Here is a 22,815-nt window from a genome sequence, read left to right as displayed (position 1 = left end):
TGTATATTCTCATCTAAATACTTATCTACGATTCACAATTCAAGATTTAAAAAATAGTAAGTGTAAATGTAAAAGGGCGGTTTCGTTTTAAATTACGACTTATTCGATAGGGAATCGGCCCCATCGTCTAAATACTTAGATATATTCTCATCTAAATACTTATCTGCGATTCACAATCCAAGATTTAAAAAATAGAAAGTGTAAGGGTGGGTTCCAAAACTCAAAATAAGCCCTTATTTTTTAAAAAGACAATTTCAAGCTAAAAAATGAAGAGCTTATTGAGATATTTTATACGATGCAAAAAAAATTAAAAAATTATTTTTTATTTACATTATTTTTGAATTTGAAAATGTAAAATAAGCTGCTTATTTTTTAAGACGGTTTCTAGAACGGGACCTAATTGTAAAAGGGCGGTTTCGTTTTAAATTACGACTTATTTGATGGGGAACCGGCCCCATCATCTAAATACTTATGTATATTCTCATCTAAATACTTATTTTAAAAATAAGTGTAGTTGTAAAAAGGGTGGCTTCGTTTTAAATTATGACTTATTCGATAGGGAAGTTAAGAATTAAGGCCTTTTTTTAGGGTAAACTTCATTAACCACTCCACAAGTTTTTGACAAATGCAATGGACCTTCTATGAGGTATCCAAAATGACACAGTTCTTGTTTTCTTTTCAACTATTACATAAAAAATTTATTCTGTTAACTACCTCACTAATGGTGCTAAATTTAGCTGTTATAAGATAAAATATATCCTTGGAAATACGTTATGTCTAGGTAGGTAAGAAATATCGATGAAACCGTTTAAACCACCGTTACCGAACCAAACTGATGGGTTTTGACCGGTTGGTTGGTAAAATCGGTTGGTTTCGGTATTCTATAATTAAAAATCATTAAATCAGGTCGATTTATTTTTTTCATACAAGCTGTCCGAGCCAAACCGCTTACATCCCTACATACAATATAAATTACCACAGGGTCCTGCAGTTTTCTTCTCCAGGTCTCCTGCTATGGATGCCTAATTGCATATCTTGGTGGAGACAACCTTTATTTTTTCTTGAACAATAGCTTTTTTGGATTAGTTACTTAATCATCCATACATTGACTGGAAACAATTTTAATTCGTATTATCGGTTAAGAGTTGAACCTGATTTTGTTTGCCATGTAATTGCTAAGTAGGTTTTTTTTTTTTTTTTCAGTGGTAAGAGTTTTGAATTTAGTGCTACTTGAGTAACTGGGCCAAGTCTACATAGTCCAAACCAATAATCCGCACTTTTTTGTTGTTGCGGGGAAGTTAGTTGATGAGAGCTTTCGTATTTCCATTATTTTGTCAAGAATACGGCCGCAGACTCACGACACGTTCTTAAAATGAGTGCACGGTATGCACTTTTGTATCTAGAACCACAAAAGTTTTCATATCTTGCCGCAAAGAATTGTGCTCGGACTACTAAATTTATAATCAACACGACAAAAATTCATTAGTCGGACCAAGAAAATTCATAACTCTTGCTCTGTCTTTTTTGAGCTCACAAAATTCGTAAGTTGGAAGATCACAAAAAATTATAACTTGGACCACAAAAAAATATGTTTGACCACCAGAGTTCGCATGAATTCATACGTTCTGATCACAAAAATATCATAACGCGAGCCACGAAAATTCATATGTCGAACCACTTTAAAATTCATATATCGGGCCACAAAATTCATATTCTCTTCATCCCGATTTATTTGTCTCCCCTTTTTGACTTATGGATGTCATAAATTGACTGTCCAATTTCAAAATCAATAGACGAGATTATGTAAATTTTCAAATCAATTGATCAGATTTGGTTTTCTTAATAAATTGAAAATCCGAGATTGGACAAATAAATCGAGACGGAGGAAGTACTATTTTTAAGTAGTAAAAAAATTCATTTATGTTGCGTACTTTTCAATCCCGGCAAGGGGCGTGTGTATTTGAAGCATTGCCCTTTTTCATGAATAGACTACTAGTAAATGGATGACAACGACAGAGAGACACTTTAAAATTTTGAATGACACACCTTGGTGGATGGCCGACGAGGAGAATGGAAAATGGCTGGTCACGACACACGCTTGCCAATAGCGCAATCCTCGTCCAATCCCTTTTCTACTAGGCTTTTGGGGTCTTTTCCGTAAATTTTTTTTTTAAAATTTTTATTTTAATTGAGGAACAATTCTGCAGTCGAGTCATTATTGGATCCAATTGCGTAATTTAAACCTCGGGAGAGATTAGCACAGCAATCCACCGTCATGGCTCCCAACGTAAAATCATGGTTTGTCTCCAGGGAGAATCGAACTCTGCTATGTTCACTCTTACCTTGTTGACAACCCATGGGTGGGTTTTTGGGGTCTTTTCTTCTTTTGTCATTCTTCATTTTTTTTCTCATTTATTAGTTTTGAGTTTAATTTTTGTAAATTATTATTTCGTCTCATCAAGATGAATCAAAAAAGTAAAACATGATGACTTTTATCCAATGTGGTATGGTAGCATCATGCTTCCATTAAATTTGAACTCTTAAATTGAAAAATAGATAAATCACAGCCGTTAAATTAATACCACCCACAAAGAGTAAGGTGGATTTTTTATTTCGATCTTGCTATTATCAATCCATTAGGTTAACAATTAGTACAATAGAATACAAAGAAAACACATATTTTGTGTATTTTTTACACCATTTAATACACATTCACACATTTTTTATTGTCAACCCATTGGGCTGATTTTAGAATTTTTATTTTTATTTTTACAAATATTATTTGGGTATTTGACCCTCTGGTGAAAAATAAACCGATAAATCGAATAAAAAATTAAAACCGGATCAAATCGATGATTTGATTTGATTTGATTTCTAGAGATAATCGGTTTGGTCTTGCTTGAATTTTAGTCAAATCAAAAAAATCATTTTGGTCGTAATCCCCGCAATCCAATCTGAAATAAAGCCCAACTAGATTGGATTTATAAGAGCATCCCCATTTTAGAAGTGGTTGTATAGTTATTTTAAATGTAAAAAGTGGTTAAAAGTTGGTTAGATGTAAAATAGAACCCATGCCTATCCAATGGTGAGATGTAAAAAAAAGATGGATAATTAGCTAACTTTCCATCCTCCTTAATTTTTCTCAACTTTCTTAATCCTAATTTAAATACTACTTCCGTTGAAAAATAATTTTGGTATCCGGTAATCGAGAACTTTAAAAAAAAAAAAATTTCGGAAAAAAAAAAAAAACTTCCGTCTCATTTTTTTTTTTTTACTTCTTATCCACTTCAATTATACAATTTACTTCATCCATTTACTCCCATCAATTCTCAACCACGTCATTTAATTGATCCATTTACTCTACACTCTCAACTACACCATTTACTATAGTCATTTACTTATATCTACTCTCACCTACATCATTTAATGTCATCTACTCTCACCTACATCATTTACTCTCATCTACTCTCACCTACACCATTTACTTCAGTCATTTACTCTTATCTACTCTCAACTACACCATTTACTTACCATCTATATATACTATCCTCCCCATTATTCATTCTCACACTCAAATCTATATACAGTCTCCTCTTTCCAAAAAAATCATCATGAGCAATTTAACCCACAGAATATTACTGGGAGAATTTGACGGATCTTCCTCCGATGATGATGAGATTGCAATGGTGCAAATGATCATGGCCAGGCAATACCAAAAATTTCAAAGAAGACGCCAACAAGGAGGTCATGTTGGTTCTACAAGCGGTTGAGCCTGGATCCCCCGTGACAGAGTTGCTGCCGACCAACGACTCAATGATGATTACTTTTGTGAGTATCCGCTCTATGACGAAAAATTGTTTCAGCAACGTTTTCGAATGAGTCGACCCTTATTTCACAAGATCTTGGGCAAACTCCAAGAGCATGACGTGACGTTCGTCCAAAGGAATGATGCGACGGGAGCTGCAGGTCTTTCTGGCATCCAAAAGATGACAGCAGCTCTGAGGATGATGGCATACGGGACGCCTGCTGATAGTCTTGATGAGTATCTCAAGATTGGGGGAAGTACAGCAGTTGAGTCTCTTCAAAACTTCTGTAGAGGCGTTATCTCTATTTTTGAAGCAGAATACCTGAGAAAACCAAATGAAGCAAATACTGCAAGGCTCCTACATGTGGGCAATCAACGTGGTTTTCCTGGAATGCTAGGCAGCTTGGATTGTATGCATTGGCAGTGGGACAAATGTCCAACTGCTTACCATGGCTTCTTTAGTGGCCGCAGCGGAAAACCCACTATCGTACTTGAAGCAGTTGCATCGTATGATTTGTGGATTTGGCATGCTTTCTTTGGCATGCCAGGTTCATTCAATGATATCAACGTGCTTGATCAATCTCATCTCTTTGATGATCTCAATGCAGGTCGTGCCCCTCCAGCCCATTTTGTTGTTAACGGGAGTCAGTACGACATGGGGTACTACCTTGCTGATGGTATCTATCCAAAATGGGCAACTCTCGTCCAAACCATTTCTCAACCACAAGGAAGAAAGAAGCAACACTTTGCGAGGATGCAGGAGGCATGTCGCAAGGATGTTGAAAGGGCATTTGGCGTACTCCAAGCACGTTGGGCAATTGTGAGAGGACCGGCGCGATTCTGGAATAAGGTGGATCTAGGCTACATCATGAAAACATGTGTCATTTTGCATAACATGATAATTGAAGACCAACGTGATCATGATGCTAGTGATGAAATTACTGAACTTCTTTCTTCCAACCCAATTCAAGTTTCGAGAGATATCACTCCTGCATTGGTTGATTTCTTTAAAAATAACCGCAGGATTCGATCAAATGAGGCACATCATTCGCTCCGCAATGATCTTATTGAACACCTATGGGCCCGTAATGGAGATGAAGAATGAGGTTCCCGTGTCTTGTATTTCATTATCGAGTCTTGTATTTCATTATCGAGTCTTGTATTTCATTTTCGAGTCTTGTATTTGATTATCGAGTCTTGTATTTCAATTTCGAGTCTTGTATTTCATTATCGAGTCTTGTATTTCAATTTCGAGTCTTGTATTTCATTATCGAGTCTTGTATTTCATTATCGAGTCTTGTACTTCATTAGCTAAATAAAATGCATTTTATTATCGAATAGTACTCAACGATTACATCAAAGTCAAGATTATTACATAATTGCTAAAGACTATTACATATGACAATAAAAAATTATTACAATTAATAATCAGGAAAATCAGGAAAATAACCGTTCGAACTTGAGCTAGCCGTCCATTTAACCAAGATTTCACCTTTGCGATACTGATAATAAGCCTTCATTTGGGGGTCTTGAACCAAATCCAAGTCCATTTGCATAATCCCATCTTCCATCTCTTTTTCCTTTATTGCTGCCTTCCTCTCCTCAAGCGCCACCCTTCTCTCATCATTTGTTGTAGTCCTTTCCAAAGCCGCGACTCTTCTTGCTTCCATTTCAGCTCTCCTACTTTCCTTGTCAGATGTAGTTTGGTTGAATTTTTCCATCAAGTTTATCCATTCACGTTCCTCATTTCCTGATTTTTTGGTCTTCAATAATTTTGCCTTTGATGCTTTACATCCAGGAGGCCTCTTTCTTGGAGACTGAACACTACCTCCACTCGTAGGATTGCTATCTTCCAATGTAGTCGATGTGTTTGGAACTTGAGAAAAATCAGGAGAATCTAAGTTTGGATTTTGAGAGAAATCAGGAGATAGAGGGACCGAACTCGTATCCATTTGTGAAGATCTTGGGTCGGAGCGGGATGGGGTTAAATCTGCCCACTTCATACTGTGTTCTAAGATTGCCCAGCAACAATCCAAATTGGCGAAAGGTTTATTCTCAGTGTCTTTGTAATGTCTCTTCGCTAGATCAATCTATACACATGATAACAAAATTATTTAATTAATTAATTAGCAAAATAATAATATTAACAAATTTTTATGAAAACAGAAACTTGATAGAAGCAAAATAATACCTCATTTTGTTATGAAAATAAATTCTTATGAAAACAAAATAATAATATTAACAAATTAATAATACCTCATTTTGTTCTGTCATTCCACTTTGATGTTGCCTTTGAATTTGTCTTAAATGTCCACGATATTTGTTGCAAGCCTGCTGAATGATTTGCCATCGAGACTTGATAGAAGCATCCGATCGTACATCGCCTCCTGTGAATTCGGTGTATTTTTTTGCAACCCGATCCCATAATTTAGATCGTGGTTGATTGGTACCGACAATTGGGTCAATTGGGTCTTGACTAACGCACAAGTAAGCATTACAAATTGCTTCATCTTGATCGGAGTTGAACGATTTTCCTCTCGCACTACGATTTCCCTCTGCCATAATTGATACAAATTTTTTTTTTTTGGAGGGTGATTGTGGAGAATGGAGAAAATTTTTGTTGGGTAAAATTCTATTAGAAACACACATTTATAGGTAGGGAATAAAAATTACCGTTGCAATTTGTTTAGATCCGTTGGCAGCCAACGGTCGGATTCCCAGAAAAAAAAAAAAAAAAAAACCAACCAACGGTCGGATCAAATGATCCGTTGGCTGAGATTCCACCCACTGACCCACCTTTACTCTTTCTTCTTTCTTTTTTTTTTCTCTCTCTCTCTCTCTCTCTCTCTCTCTCTCTCTCTACCTACGATCAGAACCAGAACCAGACCCCCTCTCCCTTCCTCCCTCTCTCTCTCTCTCTCTCTCCCTCCCTCTGAACCAGGAGAAACCCCCACGCCCCACTCCTCTCTCTCTCTCTCTCTACGAACGGAAGAGAACGCGACGAGGAAAACGAAGGGGCTGGATGAGGGTTTCTGAAGGGGCTGGACGAGGCTTCCATCTGCTCCGTCCATGAATCGTCAAGAATCGGGGTCGGAGACGGTGATCTCCGGACCTGGAATCAGTTTTCGGCAAGCTTTCGGACTGTTTCAGATTTTGGGGTGTTCATCAAAATTCCGGCCACTTTCCGACGAAATCAGGTAAATTCCGGCTGTCCAAAATTATGGTATTTCAGTTGGATGATGACCTGTCAATTATAGCTGTAGTTAAATGGGGATGGAAATATCCATCCCCTTTTCCATCTTTGCCATTTTAACACCTGATTTGTTCCATTTTACATCCCCATTGGAAGGGTTTTTTTTGGCATCTGGTTGTATTTTAAGTATAGCACCTGGTTTTACATCCCCATTGGGGATGCTCTAAGGGCTTGCGTGGTTTTTTTTTTAATGTATTGTCTAGCCTTGTTTGTTTGTTTATATTGGTTCCTCGTTTTTTAGTTTGTCGGGATGTGTTGTGCTGATGTAAGGATGGGACAGGGAGTTTAGTGGCGGCGACTGCCATGACAAAATTTTTAAACAATTATTTTATGTAAAAAAAAAAATTATGTCCAATTTATATAGTCTCGCCACCACTAGATTTTTTTAGTATACATTTCGTCATTGTTAGAGTAAAATCCTGGTTCCAATTATTATATGTAAAAAAAAATTATGCCCAATTTATATAGTCTCGCAACCACTAGATTTTTTTAATATACATTTCGCCACTGCTAGAGTAAAATCTTGATTTCGTCCTTGTGCTGATGGATGTATGAGGTTGTTTTGTTCGGGCTTGTATGTATGGTTAGGTATAGGTATACATAATCTCTATTTTTTTTTTCTTTTCTAACGTTGTTTTTAGCAGAGAGATGTGGCTCCCCATCTGGTCAAGGGAGATGTATGGGGTTTAAGCATATGGAGAGATATCGAATTCCGTAGGTTGTTAACATACTAATTCTCCGACTAACTGCTTCGCTTACTCCGATGATATATAATGTGGAATAATATCCCAAGCATAGGGTTTAACACGTCGGTTGAAGCATAATAAACCGGAAATCCGGGATCGTACCCAAGGGAATAATTATACGGCTTGATCGGATTTGTAGATGCAAGTAAGGGCTTTCGGCCTTTAGACAACCAACTTTGTTTTACTTTAAACGGTGGAAATAAAAAGCTAAATTAAAAATGAATTAACTAGAGAAAAGATAGGTTAGGTCTAGGAATTATTAACTGTAACACCCTTTTTAATTGAGGTGCTTAAATGTTATATTTAATAACCTAAAGGGCTAAAGTGCAATTTTTTTTAAAATTGGTGCATGTGTGCCGTGTGTTTATGTGAGGTGGTGTGTGTGTGTGTGTCATCAAAAGGGAAAGAAAAAAAAACAGAAAGGAAACCCATCAGGGAGTTGTTCCAACGTGAGAGAGAGAGAGAGAGAGAGAGAGAGAGAGAGAGAGAGAGAGAGAGATCAGCCGGTGGAGAAGAAGAAGAAAGAAGGAAAGAAAGGAGGAAATAGGTATGGTCAAATTGAAGCCATGAGAGAGGGTTTTTGAGCTTGAAGTTGAGTTTATTCCTGAAAAATTCGTGTATAGTATGATTATGCATAACTGTGTTGAACCAAATTGAATCTGTCCTATTTTTGATGAATATTTCTTGTCTTTCTGATCATGTTATTTTCTGGTATTTTTACCGTAGATGCCTCTGTGAGTGTAGTTTATGCTGTAAAAATTTCAGAATTTTCTGAGAAACCTGAAAAAAGATAAAAATCTTGAACCGGACTGCAGTCAGATTCGCGTATGTGCTGACAGCCCCGACACGTGTTGGAAAAACGGGCATAACTTCTTGCTCGGGTATTGGTTTTACGCACCGTTTCTTGATTCCGAAACTAGACTTGTATATCTTTCTGAATCTGTAAAGATTGTGCCTTAGTTTGGTCTGAGCAAAATCAGTTTTGGTTCCGAAATTAATAGTTTGGTGATTCTGAAATTCTGGGCAGGTTTTATAGCTGTGTTCTTCATCAATTTTGTCATAGTTGAATATGCTTACCGACTATGGATGCTGTTGATTCTTAAACCTTGATTAGTTGGTGTTGTTTTGGCGTTGGAAATATTGGAAAAGATTAAGTGTGTGATTTTTAATGAGCATTCGATCGCAGACTGTTCTGCTGGGTCTGTAGTTTCTGTTTTAGATGTGTAATTTCAATTGAGCATATCTTAGTCATTCGGAGTCCAATTTGGGTAAATTTTATATCTAGATTGATGTACTAGAAGCCTTCTTGCTAGTGGTGGTGGTCTTGTAGTATTCTTTGAAACCTATAGAGAAGTATGGCCAATATACGATAGACTGTCTGGCTGAATTTTGGTGTTTCCAACACATAATTCGTTTGGTGGTTCTTCTATATAGTGTGTTTGTGAAATTCTTGGTTTTGGGTATGAATTGGTAAATTTACTTTTGTTCGGCAACTGCTATATAGTTGAATTGATGCAGAACATTGTTAATGTATTTGTTAAAGCCTTTCAAGTATTTCTATACTAAAATATTTGGCTTGTGCATAGGTGACGAGTCGGTGAGTCAAGGAGTACCGAAATCATAGTTGTACTTTCTTTTGGAGTACAAGGTGAGTGTTTGATTCATAGATGTTGTTCTATATTGAATTAAACTTGATTGTTGGCTTAGTGCCCTGTGATTGGCTTTATGCCATATGGCTTTATGCCTTAAACTATTGGCTGTGTGCCCGGTGATTGGCTTTATGCCATATGGCTTTATGCCTTAAACTATTGGCTGTGTGCCCGGTGATTGGCTTAATGCCAAAGGCTTTATGCCTTAAATAATTGGTTGTGTGCCCGGTGTTGCTTTTAATTGCTTGGTTCACTGTTTGACTGGTTGAGATATATCTTTTAGCTGTACCTTTAATATGGAATTGCATCCATGTCTCATAACACTCCTGGATTCCATTTTGGAATCCAGTTTTGCAGGCGTTGTAGATATCCACTGCTGATCGTCGTGGGGTTGTACGCTCGCTTAGGGTAGCATGTCGGGAAGGCTGGACTAGTTTTGGCAAAATTTTGTAGATAGGGATGTAGTTGCAGCCTATGTTCATATTTGGTTTATTGTATAGTTTAATGCTTTCTTAAGACTTCCGCTGTGTTGTAAGAACGTTAAGTTTTGCGTTATCAATAAAATGGTTGTTGACTAATTTAGTTGCTAAAACTTGAGTTATAGAAATGGGTTGGTGGTTGATGTTGCACCCTCACGTCGGTTTAGGCTCATTTGAGTGCTGGCCCGGGGTGGGGTGTGACATTAACACTCAAGACTCGAACTAAATCGCACTCTTCATCCAATTACACAATTTAAGATACTCGATTATAGTTCTCAAATCAGAAGATAAAATGATTTGAGAACCAAGCTAGCTCTAGAATTCATTTGGCAAATACCTCGAGCGACAGAGCTCTAAGCATCATGTGTGGTGGGTAGGCGATGCTCCCACCTACACATGATCAAAGAGGTTAACACCTCGGTAATTTGTCAAACAAACCCGAACCCCACATCAATTTTCAAATCAAAGTTTAAAGTTTTGTTGGGTGCAAAATGCAATTTTCGTCCGAGCCATGAGGTGCTAATCACCCCATGACCTAACTCTTGAAACTACTCAATCATATCTAGAGAGATAAAAGCAAGCAAAAATCTACTCAACATAATTGAAAAGCAACACTAGAAGAAAATTAAAGATTAAGATAGATCGGGAGAAAATAAACAACTTTAATTAAAGAGACAATGTCAAAAACTAACAACTAAAGACAGAAATTGAAATATTTAAAACTGAAAAATGAAGAACACTCAAGAACAATTTGAATTGCAATGAAATCTAATCTAGATCTAGAAATTATGCTACTTGAATCTATCTACTTGTTTTTTACAAAAAATGACATAAGCTTTTATATCCTGAAGATCCGCGCCTGGAATATTCCCAAGATGCTTTGAAAATCCACCTCTAAGCCCCTCGGCATCGATGGCAACGACCTTAGAGTGCTCTGCTATGGGGCTTGGCATCGATGGAACACAATATATCCCATCGATGCCGAGATGGTTAAGGGCTTGGACCACCAAGGGGCTCGGCATCGATGGAATGTCTCCCTTGACATCGATGCCGAGGTCAATAGCTGAGTGCTTGGCCTGCCTCTTTGCTCGGGCAAATCTGGTTCTGCTCGGGCAACTCTACCTCTGCTCGGGCAACTCTACCTCTGCTCGGGCAATTCCTTGGCCATCGGGTTATTTTTCCGCCTTGACATGCCTTAGGCCTTTAAAGTTCCTTATTCGGTGGCTTTTCTACAAAACAAAACTAGCACGCTCTACGAGCTAATTTAGTTAAAAACAACTAATTAACAATTAGATTAAGCTAAAAATAGACTCCAGCACACCCTCCATTACATTCTCGGGTGCTTATCACTAACCCTCACTGACGTATACAATATTGGCAAAAAAACGTTGTTTTTAGTGGCGAGTTCTACCAATTTTTAGTTGTTTCAGTGTTTTGCTATTGTTGCTCGCATAATTTTCTCTTATAGAAAAACAACTGTTTCTGGTTGCTACATTTGCTACTATTTTTTTTGCGAGTTCAACAGAAACGTAGGAGTATGATGTTCCACAATGTGGTTGTAACCTTAATTCGTAATAATAAGTATGGTCATTGAAATGGTAAGGTCTCCCGGTTCATGGCATATCCGTTAAAGTTGTTGATACTCTAGTTTTTTCCAATGTTTGTAGTAAATATGTCCAGCTTTTAGTAAACACATTCCGTATTTGGGATAAGTACGGTAATTGAAATGATATGTATAATGTACTCCCGGTTCAACATTTCCGGCTTTAGAAATGTAAACATGTATAGAGCCGTCAATGGCTAAAAATAAGTTCAAAAATGATAACTGTACAGATAATATATCTGTACCAGCGCATACAAACTCTTTGTGGATCCGTTTTGGGTTTCAAAAAAATGATCGGAGTTACTCATTTTGTTTAGAATATTTTGTTTACGGTCCTTACAAAAAAATAGGTTCAATATGGTATCAATAAAAACATTTACAAAACATCAAACTTTACTTTAGAATTCAAGCCTGAATTATGGGATAAAGTTGGATGTTTCGTAGATGCCCTAACTGATACTGAATTGAGCTTATTTTTTATATGGACCGTAAACAAAGTATTTTAAACAAAATTAGCGGCTTTGATAATTTTTTAGGGACTAAAATAGGTCTAGAAAGGATTTGTACTCGTTGGTACAGATATACCAATAGCACCTTTGCCAAATGGAAGGTTCAATGCCCGGGATCAATTAAGAGCATGATGCTCTCAAACCACTCGGTAGCACATAATATCCGGAGTCAATTTTGAATCGACAAACTTTTTGTTTTGATAATTGATTTTATCACTCTTTTTTTTGTTAACGTTACTCTCTCATAAATATATTTTTAATAAAAAATACGTAAAAAAAATTTTAACAAAAAAAAATATGGCAAAATCATTTCCTTTCGTTTTTTGATATTCCTGCAGAAAGCCTGCAGAAAGGAAACGCTCCCTTGCGCACTAGTAACAGTGCACGCACTCCTCACTCCCTCCAGAGTCTAGACACCTCTCAATTGCTTGCGCATATAGGAGAGAGAGAGAGAGAGAGAGAAGAGAATGACATCGGCATCAATGGAGTCCCTGATCCTGCAACTCCACGACATCTCCGCCGTCAAGTTCGGCAGCTTCAAGCTCAAGTCCGGCATCTCCTCCCCGATCTACATCGACCTCCGCCTCATAGTCTCCTACCCCTCCCTCCTCCGCCAAATCTCCCAAACCCTAATCTCCTCCCTCCCCAAGAATACCTCCTACGACCTCCTCTGCGGCGTCCCCTACACCGCCCTCCCCATCGCCACCTGCATCTCCGCCTCCTCCGACGTCCCCATGGTCATGCGCCGCAAGGAGGTCAAGGACTACGGCACTGCCAAGGCCATCGAGGGCGCCTTCACTCAGGGCCAGACCTGCCTCGTCGTCGAGGACCTCGTCACCAGTGGCGCATCCGTGCTCGAGACCGCCGCGCCGCTGCGGGCCGCGGGGATGAGGGTATTGTCTCTATAATCTGATTGTTAACCACGACATTTCTGGGACCTCGTCACCAGAAAATTTTAGTGAAGTAAATGGAAAGAAAAAGTATTTTCCTCCGTGAGTTCATTTGATAAAAGAAATTTAAGAGAAAGTTTAAAAAAAAAATAGTTTTGATTGTTTGGGAAACTAGTGAAAAAACAAGATTCTTGCAAAATTTTGTGTTTTGTTGCAGGATGTGTTTTGAGAAAAAACTAATTCTATAATAAGAGGCGTGGGTCCCACAATTTTCTTGCTAACAGAACGCCAAGAAAATGCATGAAAGTTTAGTATTCCTATATTTTCCTACTCCTTTCTTTACAATTGAACGAATGTTCTAAAAATTGATAGGCTGTAGTCGGGCAGGAAAGAGGCGCCTGATGCCGAGGCACCGACTAGTCAATCGCCTAGCCCCTAGGTGGGGACTGGGTGCCCACGAGTCGGCTGCCTAATCTAGGCGTTGGACCACCGCCTAGAGTCTAGACGAGGACTCGTTGGCCCAGGCGGCCGACTTTTAGAACACTGAATTTAACGGGCCTAAGTGTCCCACTTAGTCGCATGAATGGCAAATGTATTGTCCACTTACATAATTTCTGTTTGTAGTGGTGGTTTTCAAAAGCAAGGCTTACCTACTATCTCCGTTATTTTTGAGAAGTTTCTATGATGGCTGGAAATTATAAGGTTTCTTCAAGAAGAGATTAAGGGTCCTAGCCTAGCATGTTTATAAAGCCTGTGATCTCCATCAAGTCAAGGCACTTAAGACATGCATGGGTTAGAAGACCCTTAGGTCTTTAGAGTGTGAGTTTGGTGTTCAACTTGAACAACAATGGGTAGTGGCTAGAGGGTAGTACGGTTCTAATATCTGCTGCATATATTCATGCTTATATAATTTCATCTTACAGGTTACGGACGTGGTGGTGATGATCGATCGGGAGCAGGGCGGGAGGGAGAATTTGGCCGAGAACGGGATCATGCTGCACGCAATGGTGAAGCTGAGTGAGATGGTGAGGGTGTTGAAGGACAAGGGGAGGGTATCAGAGGAGACGGAGGCCTTGGTTTTGAAGTTTCTCGAGGAGAATAGGAAGGTTGCTGTGCCGACAATGCCAGCGGCGGCAGCTAGGGTTAGGGTTCCGTATGGGGAGAGGGCGAAGATGGCGAAGAATCCGACTGGGAAGAGGTTGTTTGAGGTGATGGTGAAGAAGGAGACTAATTTGTGTTTGTCTGCTGATGTTTCAACTGCCGCAGAATTGCTTGACATTGCTGATAAGGTTAGAGCATCTCCAGCCCTTAGTCAAAATTTAACTCAAGTAGAAGGTTCATTTGGTATTAATCACTCCAATAAACAAGCCCAAATTGAAGCACAAATTTGAGAAAAAGCTTCATGGATGGCCTAATTGTAAATTGTGAAGAACAACATAAACCTTCAAAATTTTAAGTAAGAGCTTGAGAGCTCCCTTGATTTGGTTAAAGATTTGACTAAAACTCAATTTGGTATTGACGCGGCGGAATTCACGAGAGACTAGTTAGCGTACTAGTCCAAACGAGATAAACAACTCGTCGCAACGAGCAATTCTTGCGCACAAGAAAAAGAGAGAGAATCTCTGCAATATTATTGATAAAAGTTTAAAAGTCGAATAATTGAATAGGTTACAGCCCTTTTTATAAGACCCTAACCCTAGAAATCCTACTGTAAAAGAAATAATAAATCATGCCAAAACAAGCGGCATTAAATAAAAGATATTTCCTAATTAATTAAAATAAAATCCTAATTCTTGTAGACCAAGAATCCTAATAAAGGCAGAAATCAAAATCAAACTGAATACGGAAAGTTAATAATTCTAACCTAAATAAAAATATTCCTAGCCAAAACCTTATTCTAAAACAATAAAAATAAAATACAAAAACTCTCCATTTTTGTCCTACATCAGTCTCTTTTTCTTCAAAAGAACTCGCCCTCGAGTTCTCATTAGAAACTTGCCATCTGCCTTTCCAAATAAATAAATATTTGGAATATTTCAACTTCTCGCTCGTCTTCCAATAAAAGTACACTCGCCAAGATAGTTTTTTTGCACACTTCAATTGATTGACAATTTTCACAATACGAGAATTGAGTGAAAACTCAAACTGCTCCAACCCAAGAAAATCAATAAATTGAACGTCATGCAGAAATTCCAATTTCTCTTTATGTTGATCCATCGCAGAATTAATCGGTACATCATGTATGAATGATGTAGCATTAAGAAATCTTGTACCAAATTCACCATTGGGACCACTCATACTTCCGTGTGGCTCACAAGGCTCAATATTAGGGAAGACATCATCATGTCGAGAAATTATAGGTTCTGATTTATGACTTTCCTCTTCCTTTGGTTCTCGTACTTGATACAATGTTGCGATATTTTCATCCTTGCTTGCAATTACCTCATTGGTTGCACCTCCATCTAAATCCAACCGATGTTCGAGCATAGGGGCACTCAAACATTCCTCTTTGCCACCAACTTCTTCATCACCAGCTTCTTCTTCGTCACCAAGTTCAATCCGATCTCCCTCCTCTTTTGCAACTTCTTCAACATCTTTGACAATAATGGTTGTATTCTGTTGCTTTGGCCCATATTTTTCCTTCAGTAATTCCTCATAGTTCCAGGGCAAAAATCTCTCCACCAAAAGTCTTTTAATTCTCGACCATGCATGAATTCGACGCTTGTCTAATCGATCTCTTGACGATTGTAATTTTAACCACCATTGTAACGCCGGGCCCGTAAGCTTCAATAATAAAAACCTCCACCTTTGTTCAAAAGGAGTTTTCGTATACTCAAAAAAATCATCAATGTCCAATATCCAATCCAAACGATCTTCAAAAAATTCAAGACCACTAAATTTTGGCAACTTATTGTAATACCTGAAATTTGCTTGTCCTTTATCGACTGATAATCATCATGGCCCTCGAATAACTCGCCTTCAAATTCATTCCTACTATCGTAGTGATAATAAGAATATCCTCCGGAGACGTTTTGGTGAATAGGTTGGTTGCGGGCAAATCCCTCAACGCGGTTCCTATTCTGGTTAGGAGGTTGGCGATGGGCAAATCCCAACGCGCGATCCTTCTCAACCCTTTCTGGCCTTTGGCGAATTTGTAGAGTCAACCCATGCAGTAAATCACGGATCTCTGCGAACTGAGTGCGAGTATCTTGACGGATTTCGGCTAACTGAGTGCTTCGATCCTGCAATTGTGTTCGGGTATCCTCCATCATCTTCTTTAGGTCAGCACGCCCACGACCAACGTCAATGGGTGTGTCTTCAACTTTGTTTGGTGACATCGAACCAGGCAAAGCCTTGCTTTGATACCACTTGACGCGGCAGAATTCACGAGAGACTAGTTAGCGTACTAGTCCAAACGAGATAAACAACTCGTCGCAACGAGCAATTCTTGCGTACAAGAAAGAAAGAGAAAATCTCTGAATATTATTGATAAAAGTTATAAAAGTTGAATAATTGAATAGGTTACAGCCCTTTTTATAAGACCCTAACCCTAGAAATCCTACTGTAAAAGAAATAATAAATCATGCCAAAACAAGCGGCATTAAATAAAAGATATTTCCTAATTAATTAAAATAAAATCCTAATTCTTGTAGACCAAGAATCCTAATAAAGGCAGAAATCAAAATCAAACTGAATACGGAAAGTTAATAATTCTAACCTAAATAAAAATATTCCTAGCCAAAATCTTATTCTAAAACAATAAAAATAAAATACAAAAACTCTCCATTTTTGTCCTACATCAGGTATGTATTTGGAATGAGTTTAGAGGGGTTCTACTCAAAATTTGGTTGTTTGTCAATTAAAAGGTTAAGGGCCAGAGATGCTCTTCGGGGCAAAACTGTTTCTTTGTTTTTCCTATCGAGAAAACAGCTGGGAAATTACCTTCTGTATTTCGAGAAAAAGGTTAGGGTACAACTATATTGGCTTTAATGTATCACTGACATTTGCAATGTACAAGCTACTAGGTGAGGGTAGAAAAACCTTGGTGTTTTGTTTTGATGCATAGAAAAATCTAGTTATTCTTGGGCAAAACATAGATAGTCGATTCCTATTCCAAGAAAAAGCAGAGGATAATATTGCCTCGTTTTAAAGGCATCATTGCCTTCTCATATTGTTGGAGTCTTTTTCAGTTGGTCATGATAAGTATCAATCAAGGTAGGACCCCCAGCGGTCGCATTTGAAGACTCAAATTGTTCATTTCCTAGGTCTCAGTTTCAAATAAGACCTGATGGCTCTTGCCGCTTTTGAAGCTAGCTCTCCTTATCCTTGTTAAATGTGAGGTGGATTAGATGTGGCTTTTAAAAGAACCATATATTGTCCTTTGCTCTGTTAATAAATACAATTGGATCCTTGATTCATTGCATGATGATGTATATATCAAAAACTACAAAATGAACAGCGTGGATTGTCAAATGAAACTGGAGCAGATCACACTTTTATGTAAAAAGTGAGGGATCACATCCATCACATGAGGGATGCTTTATCATGCTTCGGGGAAATTGTGACCTACACCCCACATTTAGTTCTTCGAATCTCACTATCTTCAAAAGACAAAAAAAGAAAAAAAAAATGGATGCAACAAAACACTGGAATATATTTAATACCCACTTATCTTCATCAAAAAAAATATAAGTAGCGACTTTTAGTTGGTATCATATTACTGTGTAGGCCTTGGCAACGTTTGCTTGTGGGGAAGGCCAACTTAGGCATTCGAGGTGCATTGCGTAGGTGTCGGCACGAAGCGCAAGTGAGTGATAGTCTTGGGCCTGAACTGAATGTCGCTTAGATGAGGTGGATAGACATGCAATTTGATCTTTAATATGAATTTCGATTTGCATTGTGGTGCGCTTGCATGTGAGTATGTGTATCTAAGCTTTGCACCGCTTTTACCTGTCTCATCTGATTTTGTATTAATGTTGATTGAATATTTCACAGGTTGGGCAAGAGATCTGCTTATTAAAAACCCATGTGGATATATTGCCTGATTTCACACCAGATTTTGGCTCCAAACTTCGCTCGGTACATAGCTAAACTTGTTCTTCATTTTGAATTTTTGAAAACCAGGCAAGGACAAGTTTCGTACTGTTTCACTTAGTCTTAGAAGCATGGATACAAACAATGATATAGGCACGGGACTGTAACTCTTAAAATGTGGGAATCTGAACGGCAAGGGATATTGCAAAAAAAGAGAGAGATATAGTCTTGTATACTTTTAGTTGTTTACTCATATCATTATTGTTTCCAGAAGCAACCAAAACAAATATTCTGATATTCAATTCTCTCTTTTTAGTTTCTGACATAGTTGTCAAATCGTGAATCGAATCGAGAATCGGAATGGTCATTTTTCGAATCGTGAATCGCTCTGATTCAGTCATGACTTCTATAATGCATAGAAACCTATGCTTATTGATTAGGGTAACAACAATATATACTACAAATGAAAGATTTAGACCTAAATCAATAAATACTTTCTTCTAAATGATGATTTGATAATAACGTGGAATATTAGGTAAGTTGCTTTTATTGCAACTACCAAGAGATAATGATTCGTAAAGCCTACTTATGGTTCTTTTTCGAAAGAGTTATAAGTACAAAACAAACCCTTAGAAGGTCTATTCCATTTATCTTCCTCATTTTCGATTCACTCTTGTAATAAATCTCTTTTTCTTATTATCTATCCATATAACATAGACAATAGATGATATATAACAATACTAGACCTTAAAAAAATATTTGAACCCTTTTCAAACAACAAAAGAAGCAAAACAAGAGAAAAATGAATTTCGGAAATTTTAAGTGAATCGAATGATTCACTGATTCACTTACGATTCTCAACTATTTCCGATTCGGCCGCCTATTCGTATTGATTACCCACCGAATCGTATCGAATCGTATGATAAGAATCGTAAATCACCGATTCACTTACGATTCTCAGCTATTTCCGATTCGGCAGCCTATTCGTATCGATTACCCACCGAATCGTATCGAATCGTACGATACGAATCATGAATCGTACGATTCTGACAACTATGGTTTCTGATACTGTAATTTAAACGAAGGTTTTGCAGCATTGAACGTTTTTGGGTTGCATTTCTTACTTTTAACTTTGGGAACCGTATAATTTAACCTTGAAAATAAGTTTTCAAGATCATAAATTGACAAGCATGTCCCCAGCATGTCCAACTTGAGACTACCATGTCCCCTGCTTAAAATTTAAGTAAATTAATTAGGCATTCAACCTCATGTGTATCCCGCTGTGGCCTTGGCTTGTCTGTGTCGGACAACATATGGAGGCTACTTAGGTATGTTGGTGCTTCGTAACATTTTTCATGTACAGCTTTTATCTATGATTTTTTTTCTAGGTTGATGAGCACAGTTTTATGTTAATATTCGTTCTTGGGAGCAGGCATCTCGTAGAAGTTGAATAATAATTTGCATCAGTTACTGGGTTGAGTCTGTTGACTATGATAGAACATGTTGCCTTCAAGAAGAATGTATTTTGAAGTTATAGTTCATCAGCCAGTTGACATTGCTTTTGTTGAACAATGACCATACTAATAATGGTACTGTAAATTCTATTGAAGATTGCAGAAAAGCATAATTTCTTAATATTTGAGGACCGTAAATTCGCCGACATTGGTAACACGGTAACAATGCAATATGAAGGGTGAGTATTTGATTTGCTTATTCTCTTCTATGTTAACATGTTATCTTCTTGTTTCATGACCCTTTATTGAGGGACTTTGATTGTCGTTCACAGTGGAATCTTTCGTATATTGGACTGGGCGGACATAGTTAATGCTCACATTATCTCAGGCCCTGGAATTGTGGATGGTCTGAAATTGAAGGTTTGCATAATAGGTCAACTTGAGCTCGAGTTGGTCCATAGCAAGGGCTAAAATACTCTTCATCTCTCATTCTTTGAACACTTTGAATATTCGTAGGGTTTGCCTCGTGGTAGGGGGCTCTTGCTGCTTGCTGAAATGAGTTCTGCTGGTAATCTTGCGACGGGAGACTACACAAGCACAGCTGTCAAAATTGCCGAGGATCATTCAGATTTTGTCATTGGATTCATATCTGTCAATCCAGCATCATGGCCTGGTGGATCAGGAAATCCGTCATTTATTCATGCAACCCCTGGAGTGCAACTGGTGAAAGGCGGTGATGACCTGGGTCAACAATATAACACCCCATACTCAGTAAGTTCTGCTGTTCATTGTTTGTTGAATATTCTTTAAAACCTTTCCAATGTTTAGTCAGGCTTGGGGAAACAAATATCATGGACAACTGTATTTTTCATCACACAACCCCCTGAAAGTGATGATCAAATTAATATCCTTGTTAAGAACTATAAATTATTTGCTAGTCCCAAACCACCAGATCCGCACCACCTCCTTAGAGGAGTTTACTAATGGAAGTTACAAATAGTTTTTAAGGTGGTCCTTGAATTGTATGAGTCAAGGATTGAAGTTAATTGCAATTAACGTGATCATCTGAGCAACTTATCCTTTGGTGGATCTTTCCCATGGATTTGGAATGAATAAATTTGAGGAAAAAATATTGGATCTCTCTCCCCTTGGGATTAGTCATATTGCTGTTTAGCTTAATCCAGTTTCAAAGGAAGGTTAAGTGCTGGTGATAGATTGGTGATTTTTAACGTGGACGCTGAAGTAGAGAGATAAGCAGATTTATTTTTGTCTTCGATGCACAATTAAGAAATTTATGGTGGTTTCAAAAAAATATTGTGGAATAGGCATTTCGCATCCGCTTATCTGATGTCTCAAATCCATTACACGCAGATCTCAAACTATTATTGCAATATAGACCTTGAACACAAAATTGCTTCAAGTGTGAACTGCCCGTCTTCAATATGATAATTGGGGCGACTTGACTAGAGCATGAGTAAATAGAGACTTGAACTTTGTTTGCTTTTGTTCTAAATTTGTGGAGGTTCTGCGAAAATGAAATATATGTTGTTTCAGGTGATTTCTGATAGAAGCAGTGACATCATAATTGTGGGCCGTGGGATTATAAAAGCCGCAAACCCAGTGGAGGCGGCTCGTGAGTATCGGCTCCAAGGATGGGATGCATACTTGGCCAATTGCGTATGAGATTCCAACATGCATGGTCTTCTGCTCAGTTTGTTTAGCTGGGGACGGTTTGTCTTATTGCATGGTCTCAGATTATGAGATCAGCTTATTTTTTTCCATGTTCGGCACATCAGAAGCTAAGCTTAGTATGATCTTGAGGATTTTGATCCCAATATTTCTAACCTCACTCATGCTATGTTGGGGTTTGGAAAATATGAATGGCATCTGGTTTGTGGTTTTGTGAGGAATAATGAAAAGGAGTTCAGTCTCTTTTCCATTTCTATTTAAGAGTTCTTATGTGTTTTCACGCCCCTTTGAGACCCCGAAAAATGGACAAATTCCTTTTCTTAAGAACGCATACAAGAAGCGTCACTACTTGGTCCACTTTCATTCATTATTATGATATTTTGAATTAGAATATTCTCTTAAGTAGAATGAAAATTGGGACGAAAACTCATAGGGAATTTGTGGGGTGGTCTCTCTCTCTCTCTCTCTCTCTCTCTCTCTCTCTCTCTCTCTCTCTCTCTCTCTCTCTCTCTCTCTCTCTCTCTCTCTCCTTTCTATATGAGAAAAATAAAGGCCAAGCTTTCTCAATCAAATTGGAGATCCTGGAGTTGTGTGTCATTTACGGACAGAGGGTGTGTGCTGTGCAGCTTCGTGCTGCACAGCGCGCTGCACAGCCTCCGGCGAGGCTTTTCCGGCATCGTTTCGACGATCGGAGACGTTCACCGCGTAGAGCTCGTTGAGTTCTACATGTGCACCAAAAATCAGCTCGATCAAATATCGTTAAGGTCCTCATCCGAACATATATAACTTGAAAAAAATGGATTTAGTGGTTTTGATCCAGTGTTTCGTATCCATTAGGATTCATTTTTTTTCAAGTTATATATGTCCGGATGAGGCCCTTAACGATATTTGATTGAGCTGATTTTTGATGCACACATAGAACTCGACGAGCTCTACGCGGTGAACGTCTCCGATCGTCGAACCAATGCCGGAAAAGCCTCGCCGGAGGCCGTGCAGCACGCTGTGCAGCACGAAGCTGCACAGCACACACCCTCTGTCCAGGTATGTTCTTTTAGGAAAATGGTAGATTTTGACCAACAACATGCAATCAATTACACCATTGAGTCCACTGATCATACAAAGACCTGAAAATATTTTCTGTCAACAAAAAATATTAAAATTTGTTAGTACGATTTTTTCCATTTAACCAAATTACTATTATGGGTCACAAAACAAACGATAGAAATCAAAGAGAAGGCCCATTTACTTACTTTATGCTTTCCTCTCTCAGTAGATCATGCATGTTGTCTGCCGTTGTTTTGCATAATTTCTCTCACCGGCTGAAATATTAAGTTGTGTTATTTCCTAGTTGGAAATCAACGTCGAGATAGTCGGGGACCTTGTTCTCCCCTAGTGTTGTCCCCATCCAAGCTGTCTATGTTCGGCAATGAATGACTCAATTTCATTTTAGCCGAACAGATCTTAACCGTTTACCTCTTAAGGTTTCGTTTAGTCGTCGGGAATGTTGTATGAGAAATTGATTCCCAAGAAAAGTGCAGTAAAGAAAAATGAAATTTATTTTCCTGTGTGTTTTGTTGACAAGAAATCTTGCAGGAAAACAAGAATTCCTCCCTTTGGCAAGACCTCTTTTGCAAGAAAGCAGTGGAAAAGTTGAAGCTATGAGTTCCACAACTTTTCTGGTAACTGAACACACAGAAGATTACA

General features: G+C 38.2%; 3 protein-coding genes and 1 long non-coding RNA gene across 4 annotated transcripts; 3 read left to right on the top strand and 1 right to left on the bottom strand.

Annotated features, from left to right (window-relative positions):
* Window positions 1-3,677: 3,677 nt before the first annotated feature.
* LOC131328906 (protein ALP1-like) lies at window positions 3,678-4,910 on the top strand. The gene has a single exon (XM_058361874.1). The coding sequence runs from the start codon at window positions 3,876-3,878 to the stop codon at window positions 4,908-4,910; it is 1,035 nt and encodes a 344-aa protein (XP_058217857.1). The 5' UTR covers window positions 3,678-3,875.
* A 316-nt stretch (window positions 4,911-5,226) lies between these two features.
* Window positions 5,227-6,367, bottom strand: LOC131328898 (uncharacterized). The gene is made up of 2 exons (XM_058361865.1): window positions 6,062-6,367; window positions 5,227-5,895 (listed from the first exon to the last, which is right to left on the bottom strand). The coding sequence occupies exons 1-2, from the start codon at window positions 6,365-6,367 to the stop codon at window positions 5,227-5,229; spliced, it is 975 nt and encodes a 324-aa protein (XP_058217848.1).
* Window positions 6,368-9,327: 2,960 nt separating this feature from the next.
* On the top strand, window positions 9,328-10,045 carry LOC131311903 (uncharacterized). Its single transcript, XR_009195655.1, has 2 exons — window positions 9,328-9,452; window positions 9,803-10,045. It is a non-coding gene; the product is annotated as an uncharacterized LOC131311903 (long non-coding RNA).
* Window positions 10,046-12,376: 2,331 nt separating this feature from the next.
* LOC131311516 (uridine 5'-monophosphate synthase) lies at window positions 12,377-21,391 on the top strand. The gene is made up of 7 exons (XM_058339042.1): window positions 12,377-12,937; window positions 13,858-14,223; window positions 17,930-18,013; window positions 19,579-19,661; window positions 19,755-19,842; window positions 19,939-20,193; window positions 20,977-21,391. The coding sequence occupies exons 1-7, from the start codon at window positions 12,512-12,514 to the stop codon at window positions 21,103-21,105; spliced, it is 1,431 nt and encodes a 476-aa protein (XP_058195025.1). The 5' UTR covers window positions 12,377-12,511; the 3' UTR covers window positions 21,106-21,391.
* Window positions 21,392-22,815: the final 1,424 nt, after the last annotated feature.

This window comes from Rhododendron vialii, chromosome 1a (assembly GCF_030253575.1).
Source record: "Rhododendron vialii isolate Sample 1 chromosome 1a, ASM3025357v1".
Taxonomy (NCBI): Eukaryota; Viridiplantae; Streptophyta; class Magnoliopsida; order Ericales; family Ericaceae; genus Rhododendron; species Rhododendron vialii.
Note: the sequence above shows the minus strand (reverse complement) of the source record. Positions and strands in the feature narration are given on the sequence as shown.

Coding starts and splice junctions, on each gene's coding strand:
- LOC131328898 (XM_058361865.1), bottom strand. CDS start 6,367: ATGGCAGAGGGAAATCGTAGTGCGAGAGGAAAATCGTTCAACTCCGAT. Junction 5,896..6,061: donor GAATGACAGAACAAAATGAG/GTATTATTAATT, acceptor TCATGTGTATAG/ATTGATCTAGCGAAGAGACA.
- LOC131328906 (XM_058361874.1), top strand. CDS start 3,876: ATGAGTCGACCCTTATTTCACAAGATCTTGGGCAAACTCCAAGAGCAT.
- LOC131311516 (XM_058339042.1), top strand. CDS start 12,512: ATGACATCGGCATCAATGGAGTCCCTGATCCTGCAACTCCACGACATC. Junction 14,224..17,929: donor TGCTTGACATTGCTGATAAG/GTTAGAGCATCT, acceptor AATATTTCACAG/GTTGGGCAAGAGATCTGCTT. Junction 19,843..19,938: donor TGGATGGTCTGAAATTGAAG/GTTTGCATAATA, acceptor GAATATTCGTAG/GGTTTGCCTCGTGGTAGGGG.